The sequence below is a fragment of the Tinamus guttatus genome, unplaced genomic scaffold, assembly GCF_059628265.1.
Source record: "Tinamus guttatus ecotype Peru unplaced genomic scaffold, ASM5962826v1 Tinamus_guttatus_pri_ptg000323l, whole genome shotgun sequence".
NCBI lineage: Eukaryota > Metazoa > Chordata > Aves > Tinamiformes > Tinamidae > Tinamus > Tinamus guttatus.
Window position 1 is genome coordinate 500,592 of NW_028288857.1, and position 23,055 is coordinate 523,646.

General features: G+C 44.2%; 2 protein-coding genes and 1 pseudogene across 2 annotated transcripts; 1 reads left to right on the forward strand and 2 right to left on the reverse strand.

Moving 5' to 3' along the window:
* CENPT (centromere protein T) lies at positions 1–15,389 on the reverse strand. Its single transcript, XM_088529047.1, is given in 16 exon segments — positions 1–344; positions 1,714–1,818; positions 2,611–2,778; positions 4,441–4,537; positions 5,893–6,108; positions 6,244–6,405; positions 7,351–7,773; positions 8,233–8,375; positions 9,609–9,642; positions 10,399–10,532; positions 12,426–12,519; positions 13,030–13,156; positions 14,505–14,550; positions 15,030–15,213; positions 15,216–15,290; positions 15,293–15,389. Coding segments are annotated over 16 exon segments (2,229 nt in total). The 3' UTR covers positions 1–220.
* LOC148593917 (uncharacterized) lies at positions 4,857–5,573 on the reverse strand (annotated as a pseudogene).
* THAP11 (THAP domain containing 11) lies at positions 15,388–16,322 on the forward strand. Its single transcript, XM_088529046.1, has one exon. The coding sequence runs from the start codon at positions 15,388–15,390 to the stop codon at positions 16,123–16,125; it is 738 nt and encodes a 245-aa protein (XP_088385172.1). The 3' UTR covers positions 16,126–16,322.
* The last annotated feature ends 6,733 nt before the right edge of the window (positions 16,323–23,055 follow it).

Sequence of the window (23,055 nt, forward strand, 5' to 3'; positions counted from 1 at the left end):
TGATAATCAAATTATGTACAGTAACAGTGAGATCCAGGAGGCTGTCATGATGGTTAGAGCAGAATTTGAATCAATTCATGAGAATCTCTAGTAGTTCCTTATTGTCCCACTAGTAATCTATGGAAAACCATCATACTGACCAGTTATACCGAGAAATGTAAAGCTCGTTTCCATGAGCAGGCAATGTTTCCATCCATGGGAGTCATCACTGCCACAATGTTCATTTGCATGGAATTATTTTATTGCCACTTATAGCAACTGGAATCAGCAGTTTCCTGTATTCCAGAGGAAGATGACGCTCTATCAGCACATGTAATGGCATCTTGTCCGTCACCAGCCCTTGTCTTTGTGCAAAAAAGAGGAAATCAGAAAAGAAACAGAAAATCATTAGTAAAGCATGTTTTCACTCAAACTTAATGTTATATTAAAGACTCTCTAAATTTGTTTGCTGTGACATTTTTGCGGTGAGTATCTGAATGTTGCTCCTGTCTGTGATAGGATTGACCTGAAAAAAAATCAATCTCCCAGTATTACAGAAGGGAAAAAAAAAAAAGGCTGTATTGTTCCATCTTTTCCTTATGGAAGGAAATTAAATACTGTTCTTGTTCATGAACAAGTAATAATTCCTGATCTCTGGATAAGGCAGTGATAAGGCATAAAGATATCCAGAGAAAAAGTAAAATAACAGAGGTACAGAATCCCCAAACCTGGCCAATTAGCCCATCATACCTCTCAGCCTGTTCATGCTAATTCCAACACACTCAGATAGGAAAATCAAAGTGTGAGGACAGCAACAGATTAATCTTTTAGGCAGTGGCAATAGCTCCATCTACACAGGCCCACGCAAAACCAGTCTTGAATCAGATATGCCCTCCAAAATCCCTCAAATTTCTTTAATGTTGCATTAGAAACTCTTCCAGAAGACAGCAGACATAACAACTTAGATGACTTTAGATGAAGGGTGAGAAGTCTCTCTGGCCCCACATCAGTTTACGGAGGACTTCCTAAACAAAGAACAAATCCCTTGTATTTAGTCACAGGATGAAGTAAAGCCAGCCACGAGACAGCGAGGGGAAGGAGCACTGAGGAGACTCTGGGGACAGTGCAGGCTGCTCTGCCTCCATGGGGGTCTCGGAGTGGCAGCAGGAAGGGGGACACAGTTGTTATCAGAAGCTGGACCTGGCCTCTCAGTCTTCCCTGCTCTACAGGAAACTTTGAGCCTTAAGTACTAGATTTTGCAGAAGCAGACGACTGGGGTCTTTTTCAGGAGTAATTCATCAGAGCATACAGCAAATGCTGAAACTGTTTCAGTTGCAACTGCTCCTAGTGAAGAGGTCCCCCAGGGAGGCAAACTGTGCAGTCCGTACCCACACCTACAATTGCTCTCCTGCTTTGTCTACCTACACCACTATTTCCCAGCCATAAATACTCCATCCTTGCACACATCCTCCTCCTACCTCTTTCCCAAGCTCTTCCTGTACACTCATTCCCTCCATAGCCTCCTCTTGCCCCTCCACTACCTTTTATCTTAGAGCATAAAACCTCAAGTCCAGGAATGCCCATTCTGGGACAAGGTCCAAGCTATGCTATGCAAAGTCACAAGATATCCCAGTTTACTGTGGAAATACGGCCAGTGCACACTGACAATCTGTCTTACTGGGATATCAGTACATCTTCCTATGCTAGGACGAGTCCCTAGTAGGCTTCCCTTACCTTCTCATGAGGACTTCCAGGTCAGCCACCTCCACTGTATTCCTCCCTGCATGCTGGCTGTAAACTTCCAGATCACTGCTCAGCTGCTTAAAGTATCGCTCAGAGCTGAAGGAGAATGGAAGAAGAAGATAAAATGAGGCTGTGGAGTATGTGAAAACAGGCTATTCCCATTTGCCCAGGCTGTGCTGCACTACAACTGATCGCAGCACAACATGGCCTGCCTGGGACAACAGAAAAGGAGGAGCACCCCAGACCAAGGATGGCTTCTCAGCCTGGGTTCCTTAGACTCCCAGACATGCTGAATATGCCATAGATCTGTAAGAGGGGTACATTCAAAAATCAAACCCTGTTTGCAGATTTCGCAAACATGCAAACAGAACAGGGGTTAACACAAGTCACAAATGAAGATTGAAGAGTATACTATTAGCTACTATGGTTAAACCATTCAACCAACCCATGGATTTTCCTAGGAAAATAACATTGTCTACTGATTCAAAAACCTGAGAAAACCTGGATTTAGTCATAACACAGCTCAGCTCAACAACTTCACCCCATTCAGCCTGACACACACACCATTTTCCAGTGGCATCCTGCTCACTGAGAGTGCTAATGACCTCAGCAAGTTAGAATAGTAAGTGGTGCCATTTCTACCAGTTTGGACAAAAAACAGAAGCTTCTGCAAGACAATGATGGTCACCAACACCCAGAGAGTGACTACGGGCACCCAGCAATTCCTGTCCCTTTTCTAATGGGCTTTCCTCCTGCTTTCTCTCCAGCTGAAGTAGGGAACGGCTGAGAGAGGCTTGTCAGCACACGTGCGAAGAGGTTCACTTGTTTCAAGAAAGAAAGAAAGAAAAAAAAATGTTGAGAAAAGGGGAAGGAGGAACATTTGCTCACCATTTTTGAACAATCCTGAATGCATCTCTGGTCACCGGCATTTTCACATAATGGCTAAATATCTGCTTTATCAAACTGCTTGCTAGTTCAGGCTCACGCTTTTTCCTCTGCGATACTCCTGAACTCTTGGGAACCGGCTTAGCCCACAATGGCTGCAGGGGAATAATCCTAAAGCAAAAAGCAGAAAGGATATCCCAATTTCCACTCAGTAGACAAGTGCGAAATCAGAAAATAGACATGGAATTGCAGGCTAGCACACACAAAACCCACACATGGCATGCACATATCATTTGATTCATTCTCAAGCCTCTCTACATATTTTTCTGGCAGAACCTCAGAGGCAAAGCAGAGAGATCAGCCCCAGAGATGAAGCAGATGTAGTGATGAGACAAAAGCCTGTCGTGATTTAAGTTATTTTGGTTACTGTTTCTGTGTTTCAGTTTACCCACTTAAAAATGATTATTCATGAGCGTTTGCTTCACAAAAATGGGGTAAAATTGAAGTTTAGTGACTGTCGAAATTTTGGTGTTTTTAAATGAAAAGTATTCTTGTGCTACTCTGGTATAGTTAATCACGGTAGACTACTATGAGTAGAAAGAGATTATTTTGTAGCACAGTGAAATCACCACCACTCTCATATATGTATTGCTCCACTTGGTAATTCAGAATATTCCTCAGGCTTTTGACCTAAATAATGTCCTCTCAGAAAACAAGCAGGCCAACTCAGAGCCAGCATAAGTTACACATAGTACAAACAAACCAAATACTTCTTGTCCAACCTCTTCCTGTAATCTAACCTATTATTATGAACATCTGTTTTCTCATTACTGCTTGAAAGCCTGAATTGTATTAGCTTGAAAGTCGGAGTCTATCAACATTCACAAATTTCTATAAAGAATGTGCATCCAAATACATCTTCTTTTACCAATGAAGACTAGCGTTCCCTACAGAAGAATTAGCATTCATACATTACCTATGCAAAAAAAAAGCTCAAAAAATCACAACTCAGTGCAAAATCCCAAAGCAAATCAACATTTACTCAGTTATAGCGTAATTCTACTTCAGCAAAGTATCATGAAAGGCTCCTTCTTCTATGGTAGAAGTATGTTCTGTCATTTTGGATTAAAACAATCATCCAGCACCTCTGTAAGCATCATCCATCTTTGTTCACAACAGTATATGGTACAAGAATTCAGACTGATTCTTTATTGATTGAAGAAAAAAAATTTTAAAAACAAGATTCTTCTGTTCTGTTCCCTGGAACCCGCTGTTACAGGGTTTGGTGAAGCATATGGCTTCATCAAACTTCTAGATAAGTGACAAGCTTGAAATTAACTTGTAGTCATGCAAAGGAATTCACTTTCTGCCACTAAGTAACTTCATCTTACACTCAGAGGCAATTGCTTACCATTTTAGGCTTCCCAGGTCAAAACAAGTTATGCCAATTTATGTGATCAGAGAAGCTCTAACCCTACCCTGCAAGGGTCTCTCAATGCCATATTCGAGTTTATGGCTCCAGGCCATCTCATCAATTTAGGAAAAAATCTTGGCCTTCAGCACAAGATTAAATGATTCACTGGAAAGGCATGAAGCCTCAGATTTGCTCTGAAAGACTGAAATTCACTTGATAGTGATTTTTATTCAGCTGCTAAAGCCAGAAGTCAGGACCCCTTGCTCGCTAGCTGTTGAAGTACAAAACAACTGACAGAGCTGGGCTCCCTGCATTAGACATCAGAATGTCATCAGAATGTCTCTCAGCTCCCTACCTGGTAATTACACCTCTCCAGACACACTTGTATCAAGCTACTGCTGCTAGCTGCTTATACTCACTTGGGGACAGCAGATTCAGCAGGAGGTGGACTTGATGGCAAGTAAAGTGGCTCGTAAGCTGGAGCATGGATGAATGCAGGTGTCCTCATAGAAATATCTAAGGAGGGAAAGGATCAACAACTTGAAGAAGTCAATTTTATTTTCAGAATTCCTGATACACATATCACCTTAGGCTTCCAAGAAGCTGCAACCTCAGTTTCCAGAGGGAACTGTTAGTGTTAGCCTCTTTTGACCAAGTATATCAACGCATTCCAGGAACAGGAAATGGGATGTAGGGGAAGAGGTGAGTTATGCTCAGAGGTTTCTAAAGCACATTTTATGATTAGGGTGCATTCCTCCTCATCTTTTCTTCCTTCCTGCTCTCCTTCCTGCCCTTTTCCAATAAAATAAGATACTACTCCTGCTGTTCCACCTTGTCAGCACTGTGGAGATCTCCCAAACAGCTGGAGACTTGCCAGTGTGACGCCCATCGATATGAAAGGTTGGATAGAGGATGCAGGGAACTACAGGCCTTCCAGCCTGACCTCAGTATCAGGGAAAGTTATGGAGCAGATCATCTCGAGGGCGATCACACAGTATGTGCAAGACATCCAGGGGATCAGGCCCGGCCAGCAAGGGCTCATGAAAGGCAGGTCCTGCCCAACCGACCTGATCTCCTTCTATGACCAGGTGACCCACTTAGTGGATGAAGGAAAGGCTGTGGGCATGGTCTCCTTGGACCACAGCAAGGCCTTTGACACAGTCTCCCACTGCCTTCTCCTGGAGAAGCCAGCAGCTCATGGCTTAGACAGGGGTATTCTTTGCTGGGTGAATAACTGGTTGAATGGCTGAGCCCAGAGAGTGGTGGTGAATGGAGTTAAATCCAGCTGGCCACTCGTCACGAGTGGTATTCCCGAGGGGCAAGTGCTGGGGCCACCTCTCTCTAACATCTTTAGCAACGATCTGGGTGAGGGGATTGAGTGCACCCTCAGCAAATCTGCAGACGACACCAAGCTGGGAGGAAGCGTTGATCTGCCTGAGGAGAGGAAAGCTCTACAGAGGGGTCTGGGCAGGCTGGATCGATGGGCTGACACCAATCGTATGAGGTTCGACAAGGCCAAGTGCCGGGTCATACACTTTGCTCACAACCCCATACAGCGCTACAGGCCTGGGGCAGAGCGGCTGGGGAGCCTGCGCAGCTTAAAAGAATCTGGGGCTGCTGGTCAACAGGCGAACATGAGCCAGCAGTGAGCCCAGGTGGCCAAGAAGGCCAGCAGCCTCCTGGCTGTTATCAGGAATGGTGTAGTCAGCAGAAGCAGAGAAGGGATCGTCCCCCTGTGCTCGGCGCTGGTGAGGCCACCCCTCAAACACTGTGGTTAGTTTTGGGCCCCTCACTACAAGAAGGACATTGAGGTGCTAGAGTGTGTCCAAAAGAGGGCAGCCCTTTTGCTACCACAGCAAAAGTTTTCTCACCTTGACTCTCATGCTCTTCCATTTCAGCTTCATCATCAGTTGTCACTTCTTCCGTATCCACTATTTCTCCTGTGACAGCCCTGTCTTCTAGCATGCCTGCTTGTTCAGCAGTTTTTTTAAATGATTTTGTCCCAGATTTTTCAAAATATTGAGAGGAAAAAGCATGAGAATGCCTGTTCAGACTTCCAGTTCCAAAACTTCTGGCAATCTGAGGATCTAGATTTCCAAAACAGAAAAAAAAAAAAAAAAACACATCACCATAGCAGGTGACTCAAATACACAAGCCCCAGAATGCAGAGTTAATAAAGCTCTCTCCCAACTCTTAATTTCAATAATGCAGCTTGTTCTCACCAGCTTTGGGAGAGTCTAGGTGTTCAACGCTCCCTTCTGCTTCTTCTGAAGCGATCATTTCCATCTCAGCTCCATCTTCCTTACTTGTCTGTGATTCTCTTTTTTTTGTCCCCTTCTTCTCCAGCTGTTGTGAATATTCAGCATTTGCATGTTCTCCTGGAGCTAAAACAGGAAATACTATCAATCTTACCTCCAAAAGCCTCACCAGCTACCAGCACACAATTCAACAACCTTTGAAACTTAATCAAAAGTAAACTCAGTAATACATCCAGTACATCCAGTCCCCTTCCAAAAAATTATGCCTAAAAAAATATACAACTTCTCCTTCCAGTTGCTCTAGAACCATCTATGTAATGTTCATGTCAACTTTCTGGGAAGGAAAGACATTTACTTATTGCTAGTCAGAGCTCTTCAAAATTTAACATTTATATGTCTGTTCTCACTTTGGATGATTGTGTGGAAGATCAATTTTTTTTTCTTTATATGTAGTAATATTTAGATTCTGTGCTTAGATTCTCCCTCCCTGCTCCAACTCACAGGTGTAGAGGACCAAGCACATCTTCAGTTGTTCCAAATAAACAATTTTGGAAGGGAGACATTAATACTGCATTATCAGCTGTCTGTACTTCAACCAAAATACTGCATTTCTTCCCCAAAGAACTGCACAAAGCTACTCACTAAGCCAGACCTTGTCCTGGAAAGTTGACATGTCACTGAGTAAAAAATGCTAGGGTTATAGACATGCCTTGGTGCCCAGTTTATACAGAATTAGAAACATGTTGTCATGTACATAGCCAGCACGAGGTGTTATAGGCAAATGAACACAAAGGAGATACATCGAACGTCAAAGGGAAATTGGAAAATGATGGGAATTACAAAGCATTGGAACAGTCTGACCAGGGAGGTGCCTACCTCTATCAAAAGTATTTTTAAGGTGCCAAAGACAGCCAAGCGAGTAGGCATGACATATATGAAATGTAAACAGGATAACAGTCTGGACTAGTAACCTCCTTAGGCTCCTTTTAACTCTGTCTACAGCTCCTACACAGTGTGTGACCAATTGCAGTTTCTATCTTCTGCCCATAAGTCCTAACCCACGGTACTCACTTCCAGCCACCATTTCCTCTGGTACAGAAAATGGCTCCACGAGGTCACTCTGGTGGGAATGACCTTGATTATGATCTCCCTGGCTCACAGATGTTTTGGGGGACACAGGGAACATTCTGCCAACACGATCATAATCAAGTATTAGATTTTTCTCAGAATATCGTTGGGCCCTTCCCTCATCTGTAGCCACACTGGATTCCAGGCCCACTAGCTTCACTTCCTCAGGAACTGCATCAATAGTCTTACTGCTTTGTGCTGAAATTTTTGAATCTGGTAGCTGTTCAACAGCAGAAGGTCTGTGTTGGTTTTCTTCACCAGCGTGGACAAAGAGCTCTGTGTTACTCATCATAATTTCTGTGTCGTTTGTCAGCATGGTTTTTCTAATCATGGATGATGTTGAAGAGTCCACAAGGTTGTTCTGGGCTGTTCAGGTTTTAAAATAAATTCAACATGAAAACTGCTAAAAGCCACAGGTAAACAATTATTACCAGCATTTCCATAATGTGAAATCTAAGTTATTTATTCATATTTAATTCCTCCTCTGCAGACCAAACAGTGATCCTCTGTAACAGCCCCTAACTTTTTCACCAAACTCTTTCCCCAGTATCCATATTTAGGATCATAATCCCAAATGGAATACAATGCTTATCTGCAAATTACCAAGATGGATAGAGTACACGTTAATGCACATTAACATGTTAAAGCAAGTACAAATGTAAAGCCTCATTTCTAATTTTGTCTCTCAAATTATATTAGATTTTTATGAACATGTTGATAAACCCTAAATCCTAAAATACAAACCACATTTCAGCAACTGCTTCTAAGACATGATCTTTTGTAAGACTCTCCCTCCCAAGTCATAAGTAACAACATAAGAGAAACCTTTTCTCTGCAGCATGTTCTGTTCCACTCCACCTTCAAAAGCCTCCACATCAATAGCTTTGCGTTTTTTTGGCCTCCGGAGTAAGCCTCTCTTTTCCACAGTGTCTGGTGGGATCAAGGAGCCAAGAGACATGCGAAGAGACCTGTAAAAAAATAGGAGAGGAGGATGGAAGACATAGATCTCCAAAATAAATCTCCCCTTTTATTCTCAGGCTGCACATGGTGCCATTAAGAGTATACAAGCCCTAGCTAACCGAAATTTTCAACAATCACTTGATGAAGCTTATGGGACAGTTTATTTTAAACAATTCTTTTAACTTTGTTATGTCACCCAACATCAGGACATGTGTCACATAAATGGGGAATCAAATTATTTTTACATTCTCCTATCCGAAAAGGGCAGCAAAAGTATATTTGACAAAAGGCTCAGTAATCTTAAAGGCTGAAATAATGAAAGAAAGAAAGCAGATCTTTAGTAGAGAGTATAATAAAGAGGATGTCCTCTAGATGGGGGTAGAGGAGGAGAAGGCCTTAAGAGCAAGTCTTAAGAAAATGCTTAGTATGGACATATCCTCAGTATTCACAGCAAATTAGAGCTGTCAAAAGACTATAACATCTTTAGGATGGGGACAACATGCAATGAACTGGGACTAGCTATGCTCAGCCATCTCTTGTCCCTCTCAATTGGTAGCCCAGTCAAAAAGGGTATTCAGGAGGATTAAAAGATAGAAAGAACATTATGCAGCCTTATAAATCAGCCTGCACAGAACCACAAGCAAAGTCTGAGGTGAAAAAAGAGGTAAAATTTGATAACCAAGGCCAGGATCACTAGCAAAATTCAAGGACAACATAGGGAAGGAAGTACTTCACTTGTTAAAAAGCATTTTAAGTCCACAAAAGCTGGACTAATCAGTGCACTGATTTGAGTGATCTGATGAGTCAACTAGCACGTAAAGATAATATTTTAAATTATGTTATGCACCGATTTATTGTTGGGACGATGAAAACAGGAAGAAAAAAGAAACAAAATGAGGGAAGGTGACATCTTTTCAAACAGAGAGGAGCGATAGTAGCAATACAAGCCGGACCAATCTAGACATGCAATGCAAAGAGTAAAAAAGCATCAATCAAAACTCATTAAAAACTCTGCCAGGAGACTCTCACAGGAACAATTTATGAAAATCACAAGGTATGTCATATAACACCTTCAAGTTCCATCACCAAAGAGTAAGATGATCTTACTGTAACATAGATGTCTGTCATGAACCCGATCATCTGTATTGTTCTTCTCAATTACAGAGATGATGAACCAAAGCAGACACCAAAGCAGACAAGTTAAAACAGCCAGAAGTGAAGACGTTTTGAGTTAAACTCACCTGGCCAGTGAAGTGCTGTCCGATGATGACTGAGCTAAAAAAAAAGTTAGCAACACATTAGCCAATAAATTACTCCCTACACAACGATCTACAGAAATAATCCAACCAAATTTCTATTTTTTTACAATGAGTTATGCAACAATCCTCAAAAGTTACATTTTGGCGAGAACAGAATTAGCTGACAGGTCCACTTCATGATATTTAGTTTGCATTCCAGAACTGTTTGTTAGAATTCTAGAACAATTTCTGTGAGGAAAATAAAATAGTTATTTCAAAGGCAATTTAATGAAGAAAATGTTCTCATGCTCAATAGCATTAATCTCACCATGTTATTAGCAAGATGCTAGAGCCTCATCGCAACAGTCTTTCATTAACTCTCTACTAAAGAAATGTTATTCTTTTTAAAAATATTACAATGTATTATTTTTCTAAAAATTACAAGGCTCTTTTTCCTCAATTAATAAATGTAACAAAATGTATGCAAATTGTTCTATCTTCAAGTTTCTGGAACTGAATGTAATACTGGGACTGCTGTTTCTATTCCATTTGGGGAAACTTAAACTCAGGATCATCAAGGTGGAAAAATACTCCAGAAGTCACATACAATCAGGGTAGAGCCTGTAGCCTGGCTCAAATGATGGGAGAGGCTTTTATGTTCTCTGCTGTCCTCCTTGCACAAGGTTCTTTAGCCCAGCTGAGACATTACCAAGAACTAAACTGTGGCAGATAAAAAGAATCGATTAACAACAAATGCATTGCTGAGCAAAATAAGCCTTGACTCTGGTCTTACTTTGATTCTTAGGAAGTCGCTTGTCTGCTGCTCTCTCAAATTCAGAAATGCTGAACTTTTTTTTCTTCTTTGTTATACGGAACGTAGTCACAGATGTATTCTCAGGTACAAAGTCCGGTAGCTGCATTTCCACCCTGCCAGAATAAACCAAGCTTTTAGCAAAGGACAAAATTATCACTCTAGATACCACAAAAAGATTCCTGTAATATTGCTGAAAAGCAAATGGAAATTACTATCCTTGCAGGAGAAATACAGAATCAGGCAGTAATTTGCTCAGTAAATGCAGGAACATGTCAGAATGGAAACCCGAGTGTATATTTGAAACAACAGGCCTGTGACACTTCAGCCTGTATTGAATTTTTAGACTTTCAAGAAGCTCCATAACTCTTTTCTCACAACAGCACACTGCACTACATTTATCAAATATTACTGTGTAAATGAAAAAAGCCATCAACATGAAACAACACAAAGTATTACAAAGCACACTGGCACACAAAATACACAGAGAATAGCAGAATCAAGCACAGGATCAAGGACAGAAAATAAACTTCAGAGTGTTCTCCCCTTCAATAAGGAGTCCCAAGGGCCATCTCATATGAAACGTAATTCAGTCTGTAAATTGCTGCCCAGTTCCTCATTTCCCCACTCTGTGTCCTCCAGGACTAGAGCAAGGAGTTCATCCCATAGCAAGATGATGACATTTGTTCATTTAGAAGATGGACAATTCCGTATCCTTTGCTGCAATAAAGGTGCCTTCAACAAAGCAAGAACTGTCAAGTGTTGAAGTTTTGAATCTTTTTTCCTTAAAAAAGAATATATTTTCTACCAGTCAGAAGTATAACTGAATTTCATTATATGTTATTAACATAATTTAAGGATTAGAATTAAGTAGCTTGTAATGAAAAACAAATGTAGAACACTGAGGGGAAAAAAAAAAGATTGCTTGTTCTTTGCATCTATTCTGGAATATCATATTACAGATAGTGAAAGCAGTGCATTCGCAAGTTCAGGAAAGTTCATGCTAAGTCAAGGAATGCTATGAAGAAAGGTTTTGTTTGCTTGTTTTAAATGGCTATAGACAGATTTTCTCTTAACTTCAAAAAGGAGCTAACGTATAAAAACCTCCAAAGAACCAACTGCCTGATCTCTTTGGTTAAAAGGCTGATGAGAAGACTTTTAGGAACTACACAGGCAAAATCAGAAGGAGTTGAAATAATATGATTTAAATTAAAATAAATAAACAAGCTACCACACTGAAAACCCTCAGACTTTTCTCCTTTATTAAACAAGGAGAAACCTACAAGTCAGTTTAATATTTTGCATGACCTGTTTACGATTGCTTATTGTCAATGCAAAATGTTTATATCTAAAGACAAAACAGAAAGTAAAATGCATGATTTAAAAGTCTACTCTGTTTTGCAGTGAGCAAAAATGCAGATAAGTGCTCTGATGAAATCGGCTGGAGCAAGTTAAGACCTATCATCACTATGGGCAATAACTCTACCTCATAACTAAGTCAACAGAAGGAAAGATGCCATATTTCAGCTGCTCCATTTCAGTCCAGGCTATTAACTTATTTACAGAAGCTAAATGTGAATAAAAGCAGCTGAGCCTCAGGCACACCTCATCTCCAACCCACTCCACAAAAAAAGCAAGAAACATGACAAATCAGAAGCCTCAGCCTGTAGCATTAGAGAAGTCCAGAAACTATTATTTTAGATTCTGTCATACAAATAAAGAAAGGAGGCTTCCATTAGGAAGCTTAAACTATTGTATCCAGCGCTTCCACTGGAAAAAAAAATATTGAAAATCTGCAAATGGAAGAAGGGACTAAGCACAGAACTTAGCATGCCTTAAAATTTAACATACAAAATAAATACTTTTAAACCTGGGGAGATGTTTCTGAAAATCCTGCATAACAGAATGCAGTTTTGATCATTTCAACAGAAGTATCTCAGTCCTGTTTTGCTATCTCATCAATGTCATAGGAACTGTATCTACACGTGGTAGATAAAAAGAATACTTACGTGTTGGAAATCCTCTTAGAGGGTGGTTCTAATCCAGACTCTTCTGTTTCTTCATGTTTAGATATCTGAAGTGTTAGAGGTGAAACTTTTGGTTCTGCCAACAAACCAAAACATTTCATTTCCACAATTCAATCTATCAGGAATGTTAAAATGCAACAAAGTGTCAAATACACACTGATTTCCTTAGATTGCAATTAATGGATGAAAATAGAGAGCTGGTGAAAACAAGTTGGGATCTGCTCCTATAAAAATTGGCACATATAAGGCACCTAACAAAGGCAAACAGTAGCAGCCAGCATTCCACATAATGCAGTAGAGGTGCTTTTTCCACAGAATAAGAACAACTGAGTGAAGACAGGTTTCAAGAATATGTTTTCATCAGTGGAAGACCTGGTCTTTGAAAGAGCTGTCTCACATGACCTCATTCAACTGTCCCAGCAATCATCTCTCCTCTTTCATATAATTGGACATAAAATTATCTGAATTTCTGCTCTGTACAACAGGCTAAGAATACCAAGCTACAAATGCAAATCTTCTAAAGTTTATTGAAGCATTGTACTTACACTCTCTATTTTCCAGAAAAAAAAAAAGATGTTCTACTTACGGGTCTGGATGATTTTTTTGAGCATAAACCGTGGAGTGCCATTATCAAGATCAGGCAAAATAGCTGGTCTTTGCTTCAGCAAGATGCTTCTACCAAAATTATTTTCCTTTTTTAATTCAGATGCCGTCTAAAGAAAGAAATTGAAGACATGCTATTCAAAATGTCATCTTCATAATTAAAAATCAATCTTTGGATAAAAAATAATATTTTCTACCATCTAACAGAAAGCTAAGCTAGTTAACAAACAACATTTTTCAAAGTCCTCAAAAGAAAATCATGTATATTTGCTTTGTAAGAATGCTATCAGTTCAATTTTGGATGGAATACAATTTATTATAGTACAAGACAGGTTTTGATGAATAGCTCTAAACATGGACAAAAGCCTGAGATTCACAAGCACAGTGTGTGTCCCTTTCTGTTTTACAACCCTGCCCTAAATAAAAATCAAAAAAGAGAAATAAAGGAATTATACCCAAGGCTATAACTGTCCTGTCACACAGCTGATCTGAGCATTCTACAGGTTTAGTGAAAAAGAAACCGGGGAACTACTGACTGAGCAGTCTCACCTGACTCCCTGGAAAGGTGTTGGACCAACCAATTCTGGACACTGTTTCCAGGCCCCAAAAAAACATATTGTCAAGTGGGAGCAGTCAGCATGGATTAACAAGCAGAATTCATGCTTACGCCCCTGATAGCAATCTACAGTGAGATGACTGGCTTGGTGGATGTGGAACAGCTGATGTTGCTTATTCCAACTTCACTACGGCTTTCAACAGTCTGCCATAACACCCTCATAGGCAAGCTGATCAAGTGTGGTCTAGATGAGCAGGGTGGTGGACTGAAAAATTGACTGAACAGCTGTACTGAGAGGGCTGTGATCCATGGAACGAAGCACAGTCAGAGGGCAGCAGCAAGCAGCCTACCACAGGGCTCTACACTGGGCCTCAGCTTTCTTCAGCTCATTCGGTAACAAGCGAGCTGACGGGGCAGCGTGTGAGGTTGGTGTGATACGAAACTGGCAGGAGCAGCTGATGCACCAGAAAGCTGTGCTGCCATTCAGGGTGACCAGGAGCCTGTCTGGCAGAGGGGAAATCTCATGAGGTTTAATAGAGGGAAGTGGAGAGGTCTCCACATGTGGGGAGACAGTCACGTATAAAGGACTACTAAAATAGGCTGCAGCATCTCTTATATGAGGCAATGTTGAGGGAGCTAAGATTGCTTAGTCCGAGAAAAAAAAAATAGAAGGTTTGGGGCAATTTTATCAGTGTGTATAAACAGCTGAAAGGAACGTGTAAATATGACTAGGCCAGACTTGCCTCAGTGACACTCAGCAATAGAATGAGAGACAACTGGCATAAAGCAAAACACGGGAAGTTCCTGCTGAATCTAAAGAAAAAAAAAAATCTTCTTTATTACAAGTGTGGCTGGAAAGGACTGCCCCTAAAGGCTGTGGAGTCTCTGTCCTTGGAGATAACCAAAAGCTGCCTGGACAGTGTCCTGGACAGCCTGCTGCGGCTGACCCTGCATGGGCAGGGGGGCTAGACTAGTACATGATCTCCAAAACCTCTTCCAAACCCAGCATTCCTGCCACTTTGTGAAATTCGGGAGAATCAGGAACATTTTACAGGCTTCAAGATGAATAAGTGCAAAGAAGACTCATTTTGTTCTCTGGGCCCTGTTCTGAGGAGCTCGTTTTCACCTTACGCCGGACAAAGACAACCCCGGCGCCCCTCGGCCAGGCCGATGACAGCAACCCCAGCGGCACGGTCAGCCCCAGGGGCCGGGCGCCAACGGGCTCCTGCCGCTGCACCGGCCGAACGCAGCCGCCGCGAGGCCCGCCCGCTTCCCCAGCGGCAGCACGGCGCCCCTCCACGGTACCTTGCCGGCGGAGCGAGAGGTCCTCCGGGCGCCGCGGCTCGCCCTGCGCGGGGCCCGCGGGACAGCGGCCGCCATGGCGCGAGGGTCGCGGCACTCCCCGCCAGCCCAACGGCTGCGCGCGCTCCCGCCGCCGTTCAAGCCGAAGTCTCGCGAGATCTCCGGCGCGCGGCACCTCACGGGACCGGCGAGGACAGGCGCCCCGCCCGGCGGCCCCGGTGCATGCCGGGAGGGCGCGGCCGGCCGCGCGGCGCGCTGGGAGCGGTAGGCGGGGAGCGGCGCAGTGTGGGGCGGGTAGTTCCGGCGCGGCGGGCCGTTGCCGCGGTGCATTGTGGCCCGCGTAGTTCCGGTGCGGCCGCGGCGGGCGGCGGTGGCGGGCGGCGAAGGCCGCGGTTGGCCTTGTGGGATCTGTAGTTCGGCGGGGCCCGACGCCCGCTCTCGCTGCTGCCGGGGCCGCCGCGGGCCCCCGGAGGCCGCCCCGTCATGCCGGGCTTCACGTGCTGCGTGCCGGGCTGCTACAACAACTCGCACCGGGACAAGGCGCTGCACTTCTACACCTTCCCCAAGGACGAGGAGCTGCGGCGCCTCTGGCTGAAGAACGTGTCCCGCGCCGGTGTGAGCGGCTGCTTCAGCACCTTCCAGCCCACCACGGGCCACCGCGTCTGCAGCGAGCACTTCCAGGGCGGCCGCAAGTCCTACCTGGTGCGGGTGCCCACCATCTTCCCCCTGCGCGGCGTCAACGAGCGCAAGGCAGCGCGGGCCGCCCGTCGCCCCCGCCCCGCCGCCGCCGTCGCCCCCGCCGCCGCTGCCGCGCAGGGCTCCGGTCTCGCCGCCGCCGCCGAGGCCCCGGCAGGGGGCGCGGCCGAGGACGTGAAGCCCATCGACCTGACGGTGCAGGTGGAGCTCGGGTCCGGGGTGCCCTCCGGGCCTGGCCCCGCGTCTGGGAGGTTGCCGGCAGCGGCGGGGGACGAGGGGCCGGTGGAGGGAGGCCCCCCGGACCACTCGTACTCGCTGTCGTCGGGCACCACGTCGGAGGAGCTGCTGCGGAAGCTCAACGAGCAGCGCGATATCATTGCGCTGCTGGAGGTGAAGATGAAGGAGATGAAGGGCAGCATCCGCCGCCTGCGCCTGGCCGAGGCCCAGCTCCGCGAGGAGATCCGCGAGAAGGACCGGCTGCTGCACGCCGCCAGCGCCGGCACCCGCAAGCGCCACGGCCTCTGAGGGCCAGCACCCCGGGGGCCCAGCCCTTCACGGGTGGGGGAGACCTGGCCTGGCCTCTCTGTGGGGCGCGCAACCCCCGGGGCCAGATGCAGCTGAGGCTGCCCATAAAGCTTCTCCCCCTCTCTCAGGGGAGGCAACCAGGACAGTGTGAAGAAGCAAAGGGCTTTGGCCCACTGCCTCCTGGCCCCCACAGCCCCCCAGCCCTCTACCTCCCCGCTGCTGAAGTTGCCCAAATGCCAGTTGAGCCCGTGCTGTTGGATTCCCCAATGTAGATGGGGCGCCGCTGCCAATGAGATGACAGGCCCTGTTTTGAAGCCTATGTAGTCACAAGGTTAATGCTGCCGGCAGCTGCCAGTATCTTTTCTATGCTGGGTCCATCAGCATCCTTTCTATGCTGGCAGCTGTGGAAAATGTTCGTTTTGTTTTAGCGTAGATGGGACCTGTGTCATCACTAAGTGGACATCAGTTCATTAGGGTATTGGCTTTCAGCAATCAAACTGACTGTGTTAAGTGAGGTAGCAGCAACACTACCCCCTGGAGAAGGTGTGGGTGAAAACATGGTTGGCACTGTACCCTTCATAGGAACGAACAACAACGTTTTGTTTGGCCTCCCTCAGCAGAGGCGTGAGGAAAGCTTTAGAAACCCTCTCAGGGTAATGTGTTTCTTCAGTAAATTACTGATGCCATAAAAGACTGCCATTTCTAGCGTGAAAGAAGCCCCAAATTAAAGAGTGCTCTTGTACTATGTAGTGCTTGCTTTCCCTGCAGTACATACGTATCTGTTACAGATGTCTCGATGCGCGCAGCACTTGTAAGGATTGTGAGCTGGTAAAATGAATCTGGTGGCATTTGATGGCTGGAGTTTCTCATAGGCATAAAAACTCCCTCCAAGGAAACGGAGGTTGGGATTTAAACTCCTTGCCTTTCGTCGTAAGAGAAAGCAAATTTATGGGATGAAACAGTCATAAGAGAAGTTATCTGCAGTGGTTGCAAACCCTTGCTGTCTAAAAATCCTAAACTAGTTGGTATGACTAACAGTCTGTACCTTAGGCAGGACTTCACTGAGATGTGCTTGTGTGCTCTAAACCAAGGTTTAAGAGTATTTTAACAAGTCTACATGGAATGGTTGTGTAGTTTCTGTTTCTAGCCAGCATTAGTCCCCACACTTTCAGCAACAGTAAACCAAAGTTGGCTAGGAAGATGATGAGGTGAGGGTAGCAAGATTGTTAGTTTGGTCTAAATATGTACATGCAGATTAGCCAGTGGAACAAATAGCTCCACTGGACTTTAGAGGAGGAGGAGACCTGACACACCTGCATGGCTCTGTCTTGATACATACGTAGGAGGTACAGTTTAGATAGTGACATATGTTTAAAACAGGCAGTTCACCACAGTGTGTCCATAATTACATTAGAAGGAATGTCCAGATGTCTTCTGGATGTGTAAGATCTTTTTCCTATAATCAGTGTGTGTTACACTCAGTAGATCAGGATGTCAATTTTACTAAATTTTATAGAAGTATTTTCTAAATGTTAAAAAGTATCTTTAGTTTGAAAATATTGTAATCTTTGTAACACTGGCTAACATAACTTTACAACTGTCTACTTGCTGTCTGTATGACTGAACAAAAGGGCACATTGGGATTTGATATCTGGAGGTTTATCTATTGATCAACTGGCCAGTTCAGCTAAAAAGAACTTGTTGTCACAGCCTGCTATGTGATGCATGGGTCATTTCTTTAGTAATGTGTGTATTGAGTTGGATGGTTGACCATGAGGATACTACAGATCTATTCGTGTACTAAATACTTCCCATTATTTCATTTTAATTTATTTTCTCCAATTTGATATGTAGCTCTAACTTCAGCTCTGTGGTGTACCTGCAATTCAAGTATGCAGCAAGGTGTTTATGTTGTTGTGTTTTTTTTTTTTTTTTTTTTTTGGTAGGGATATTAGCAAATATCAGCTACGCCATCTGATTTAACATATAAATTGGTCCAGCAGATCTATGCTCCCGTCAAGACAACAGGCAGCACAACGTCTCTCCTTACAAAAGAGACCATTTGTGCATCCTAGCTTCTTGAGAATGTGCATGTTGTAACAGTCATGGTACTTTTTTACCATTGTAATGCACTTCAGGATGTTCAGCCATTTGGCCTGCTGGACTGGTTAACTGCTGGACTGTTCTACTTCTCCGGGTTACACTGAGGTGCTAACATGCTTAATTTTAATAAAGTATATTTTGTTTTGTTATGTTTCCCATTTCTATTCTGTGTAATTATGCAGGGTTCTCAGTGAGGCTGTTCCTGCAAGTGGACAGCAGTCGCAGTGTGCTCTAGCCCAAGCTAGAACTTGGCAAACTGTCTTTTGGTTTAGACCAACAGGAGCTTCTAATCACCACAAGTAAGTTATATTTAAATATTTAACCTACTGCATTATTATGGACAATAGCAGTTCCACAGGATGTCTTACTGAGGTCTTCCAAGTTTCCTTACTCAGTGCTGTCACTGTCCCAGTGAGTGTTGAGTTTTATCTCTGTGAGAGTCTGACTTGCTGAACACCCATTTCAGAGGCTAAGGTGTTACTGAGAATGGAAATCGGATGCCTACAGCTAGGGTGACTGGATTTCTGAAAAAGTGGAGGCTGCAGCTTCATTTCGCTTTTTGAAAGTTTTTTTTTTTTTTCCCCCCTTCGTGACTTCCGCAGCTGCAACAGTGGGGACATCTTTCAATTCACACAGGATGCGGAAGGAGGAGTTTGAGATCTGCTCAATGTAATTATGTGTCTGCCTACACGGAGGCTATAGCTGCTTCAATGAACAAATAGCTGTTAGACCACAGGCACTCCCTAAATAGTCAGAAGTGATTTGAGCAGTGACAAAGAGACTTCCCATGGAGTATTTCCATCACAGAGACTGCATGAGCCTTGTGTATTGCACAAGGCTGAGGAAATGGGAAGCTTGGTTTCCTAGGAAGTGGTCTGGTGCGGTGCGCAGGGAAGAACTAGCAGGTAGTGTTTGTGATTGAGAAGTAGAATGGCACAAAGTCCCTAATTTCAGATTTTTTTTTTATTTTTAGAACTGTTATTCTTGAGTAATTGAAGGAGCAAAAAAGGTCCTCAAGATGCAGAGCTCAGACACAAAATAAGTTGGGTATTTTCTAAGTAGCCTCTATTCTTTATGCTCTGTGTGGTGACAAAAGTGAATGTACTAGTTCAGCTTTCCAGTTACACAGGAAATGTGGTATGTATATATACATAATCATGTATGTATGTATATATACATGTCTGTTGTGTTTGTTTTTTGGTGCAGGCTGACTGAAAGGCCAGAGAGGATTATTTTATAATAATAAAATAATGTAGAAAGTTTCTCATGGTTCCTTCCCACCAGCTTACAAAAATGAAGTGATTGGTTGAAGCTCAACCATTAAATGCTGAGCAAGCATATACCATTGGCTAGATGGAGTGAAAAGAGACATCAAGGTGCTGAAGACTTTATGTTGTGGTGCTAGGTATGTGTGAGCCATGCAATCCACTCCTCTGAATCCAATGAAGGAGCTTTTCTTCTGGAGGTTGTGAGCTTTGGCAGTGCCTGAGCACTTGGTACTACGCACACCAAAGGAACAGTCTGCATTTCCAAGGTCTAAGGTTTCTGAAATTTCATAAGGTAAAATCAGTTTTTATGAGAACAGATTATGAAGAGAACTTCAACCACAAAGCCCTGTAAGAGCACCTGGAGCCTGAATTCAATGTTGAGTTCTCCATGATCATATCAGGATGGGAAGGGTTAGCATTCATAAGGGGATGCTACATTTACATGTCAAGAAAAGTTAAAACAGAACCAAACAGGAGAAAGACACAGCCAAGCATAAGCCTCCTTTCTCTTGTACATGAATCCTTAGTCTACATTCATGCAGAAACACCAGGCTTGCTCTATGCACCTACACTTTAAAGATTAGCATTGCCCTTTTAAAATTATTGGCCAGATCATGATTTTTATCTTATTTTATCTTACTGCTGAGTGTTTATCAAAAGTTTGAGAAATTCCTTCTTCTCTTCCACTGCTGGAAGTCCTTTCATACGTGTTCCCTTTCCAGCTCCATTTCTGGTTTCCCTACCCTGCCTCCTGCCTTCATTTTCAGAAACAGGCTTCTTTTACAGTACTTCCCATTCCACCCACATCTGCTCTGTGACCTGGACAGGAGGAACAGAGTGATAGTCTGTCTTGTTAAAAAAAAAAGGGGGGGGTTCAGGGGGGAAGAAAAGGAACAGACCAGAGGTTACTGTGCCGGTAACCTCTTGCCAGTAACCTGTGCCAGAATGTCATTACACAGAGACTGGAGACCCCTCTGGGAACTTGTGTTCTAGAAAGCCCAGTCTGAGAGGCTGGGCAGTTTTACTCTGATAAAACCTCCAGAGTCTTCCCTGCTGTTTGTGCAGAAAGGAGAGAAGCCAAAATTCTGGGCTAAATCAGGGCTAAATTAAGAGAGATAAAAGCCGTAACTCCAACCTTCTGTTATTTATCTCTCTCTTTTTTTTTTTTTTTTTTTTTTCTTCCCCTTCTCTTGATGGAACAGCTGTGACCTGTTCTGGAGCACCTCCCTCCTATGCAGGTTGGCCCCCCTTGGTACCTCTATCTGAGCCCAGGAAAAGTCTGACAGGTGCCTTGTATCACCCCCAGATTCAAGGCAGCCTCCCAGTACTGCTGACAACAAGGCAGCATCTCAGGCTTTCACTTTACCTCAAATGGAAGGAAGAGCATTTCCAGGGTCCTTCCCAGCCTGATTCAGCATCATAAACTCCTCATTGCTACCTAAAAAGCAGCAAAGGAAACCTTGCTCACATCCGCTCATGATGAATGCTACAGAACCAAGTGGCTGCTTCTGTCATGCTTTTTCATGCAGCAGCCCTATCTTCATTTCCTCAATGATTTCACAGTGTTTACATTGAAATTCTTGTGGGGTAAGAGCTGTTTCTTGTCTGCTTCTATAAAGTCACTGGGAAAACAGAGCTGTTTTTGTCTACTACCACTGCTAAAAGAATCAGTCAGCATAGATGAGCTGCTCCCTGGGCAGCTCTCACTTCAGGCAGTTTCCCAGCAGAAAGACCGCAGCTCGGGCAAGTGCAGCTGCTGAGGTGGCTGCAGAGACCAGTCTGACAACTGCAAGGCCACCAGCCACACCTGCCCTTGCCCCACAGCTGACCTGGACGTTGCCATCCTGCAAAGAACATGAGCTGTGTGGTCTTGTGGATGATGCTTCTACTATTTGCTCCTTGGGTTTATGCATGCCTATCTGAAGAAATATTATTTATGAACAGGTCTCATACAATTAAACATCCCTGAAACCCATTTATCTCCTTCTTAGAATTAACCATTTCCTCTTTGCTTTTCCCTCACAAATTGTAGCAATCCTCCCTCAAATCCTTAATTTGAAAAAGTAAAAACCACACTGCACAGAGCAGAAGGGAGCTGCTGTAGCTGTGTAGTCACATCCTCAGAGATCTTTATCCCACTTTACAGGCTACTACAGGAATATCAATAAGAAAAATCAATACTGTTTGCATGGAATCCCAGACTTAGGCCCTATATTTAGAACTGACTTTAAGCCGCATCATCTAGGAGAATGGACACTTAGACGGTCCATACATTGTAGATCATTATCCTTTTTCTTTCATATAACAAAATGTCATATGAAAGGAAATGTCACAGGTTTGTGTCATAAGCTTTTTCTATATTTTTACAGGTTAGTATTGGTGTGCATCCAACCCTGCTGCAGCATATTCCTAGATAAATCTGATGGCTGAAGTCTGATGTGCACAAAATGTTCATATGTGTAATGGAGTCACAGACTCCATTATTTTACAATCACATTTTTGTCATAACAAAAATACTTCAGATGCATTTATTAATAACTCTGTACAGGATGGCATTAGCCATCATACTGACCTCTTTCCCTGTAGAGAAGATGTCCGCACTAGCCACAAATGCAGTACACACGGTCAGATCTCAGGCTGCCAATTAAGAGATCTGATAATATGATAAAGCCAATGGAAACAACAATAAAGTCAGTGAAAAAGACATGAAACAGCAGCTCAGATGGAGAAAAAGGGAGAGACAGCCAGACAGAGAAAGAAAGAATCACCTATTTATTCTTCAACTACTCTTTGCTTGGACTCTGACATACCATCTGCCTACCAGTCTTCATTTTTCAGGCCATGGGGGATAAAAAGCTATGCTTTTTGTTTTTTTTTTTTTCTCTTTTGATTTATCTACGTTTGTAGGAAAGGCGTCCCAGCAAGAGACCTGCCAGAAGGCGCTTTCTCCATCAGTGCCCCTGTGGAACAGCTTAGGCAGAGGCCCAGCGTTAGCCACTCCTGTCTCATTTTCCTAGAAATGCCCCAGCTTCTTCATCCTTCAGCAAGAAGCCTGGACAAACATAGCAGAGATGTGGCTCTTTCCAGCACTGGGATGGTGTCCCTCCAAGAAGCAGCAGCCTGACGGCACTCGAGACACCCGAGCGTCGCATTGCAACTGTGATGCAGTGGCTTGGCTCTCTTTCAGACTCATTGCCAGACTACAAAGACACCCACACCTTTGCACACCTTCCCTGACGCCATTTGCTGCTGCTTTAGTGAACTTGGCGTGGGCTTCCCGCAAGAGCGACCTCATGGTTTTTTAAGGCCACTGTATCCTGGTGCTTCTCCTCCAGACAAGCGGGCAGAGACAGGTGCTCCCCGCTGTCTCCGGGCAGCCCCGGGCGGGCAGAAGCGCCGCGTTCGGCCGGGAGCGGTGACGGGAGGGGACGGGCGGCTGCCTCGGCCCGGCGGGGCCTTCGGGGCGGCAGAGGGGCCCCAAGCCCACCCGCCGCCATCCCACAATGCTCCGGGCCGCCGCCTGCGAGGTCGGCAGTGCACGGTCCGCTTCCCCTCATTC

Bases quoted from the DNA above. Each gene is read 5' to 3' on its own strand.
- THAP11 (XM_088529046.1), top strand. From the start codon at position 15,388: ATGCCGGGCTTCACGTGCTGCGTGCCGGGCTGCTACAACAACTCGCAC.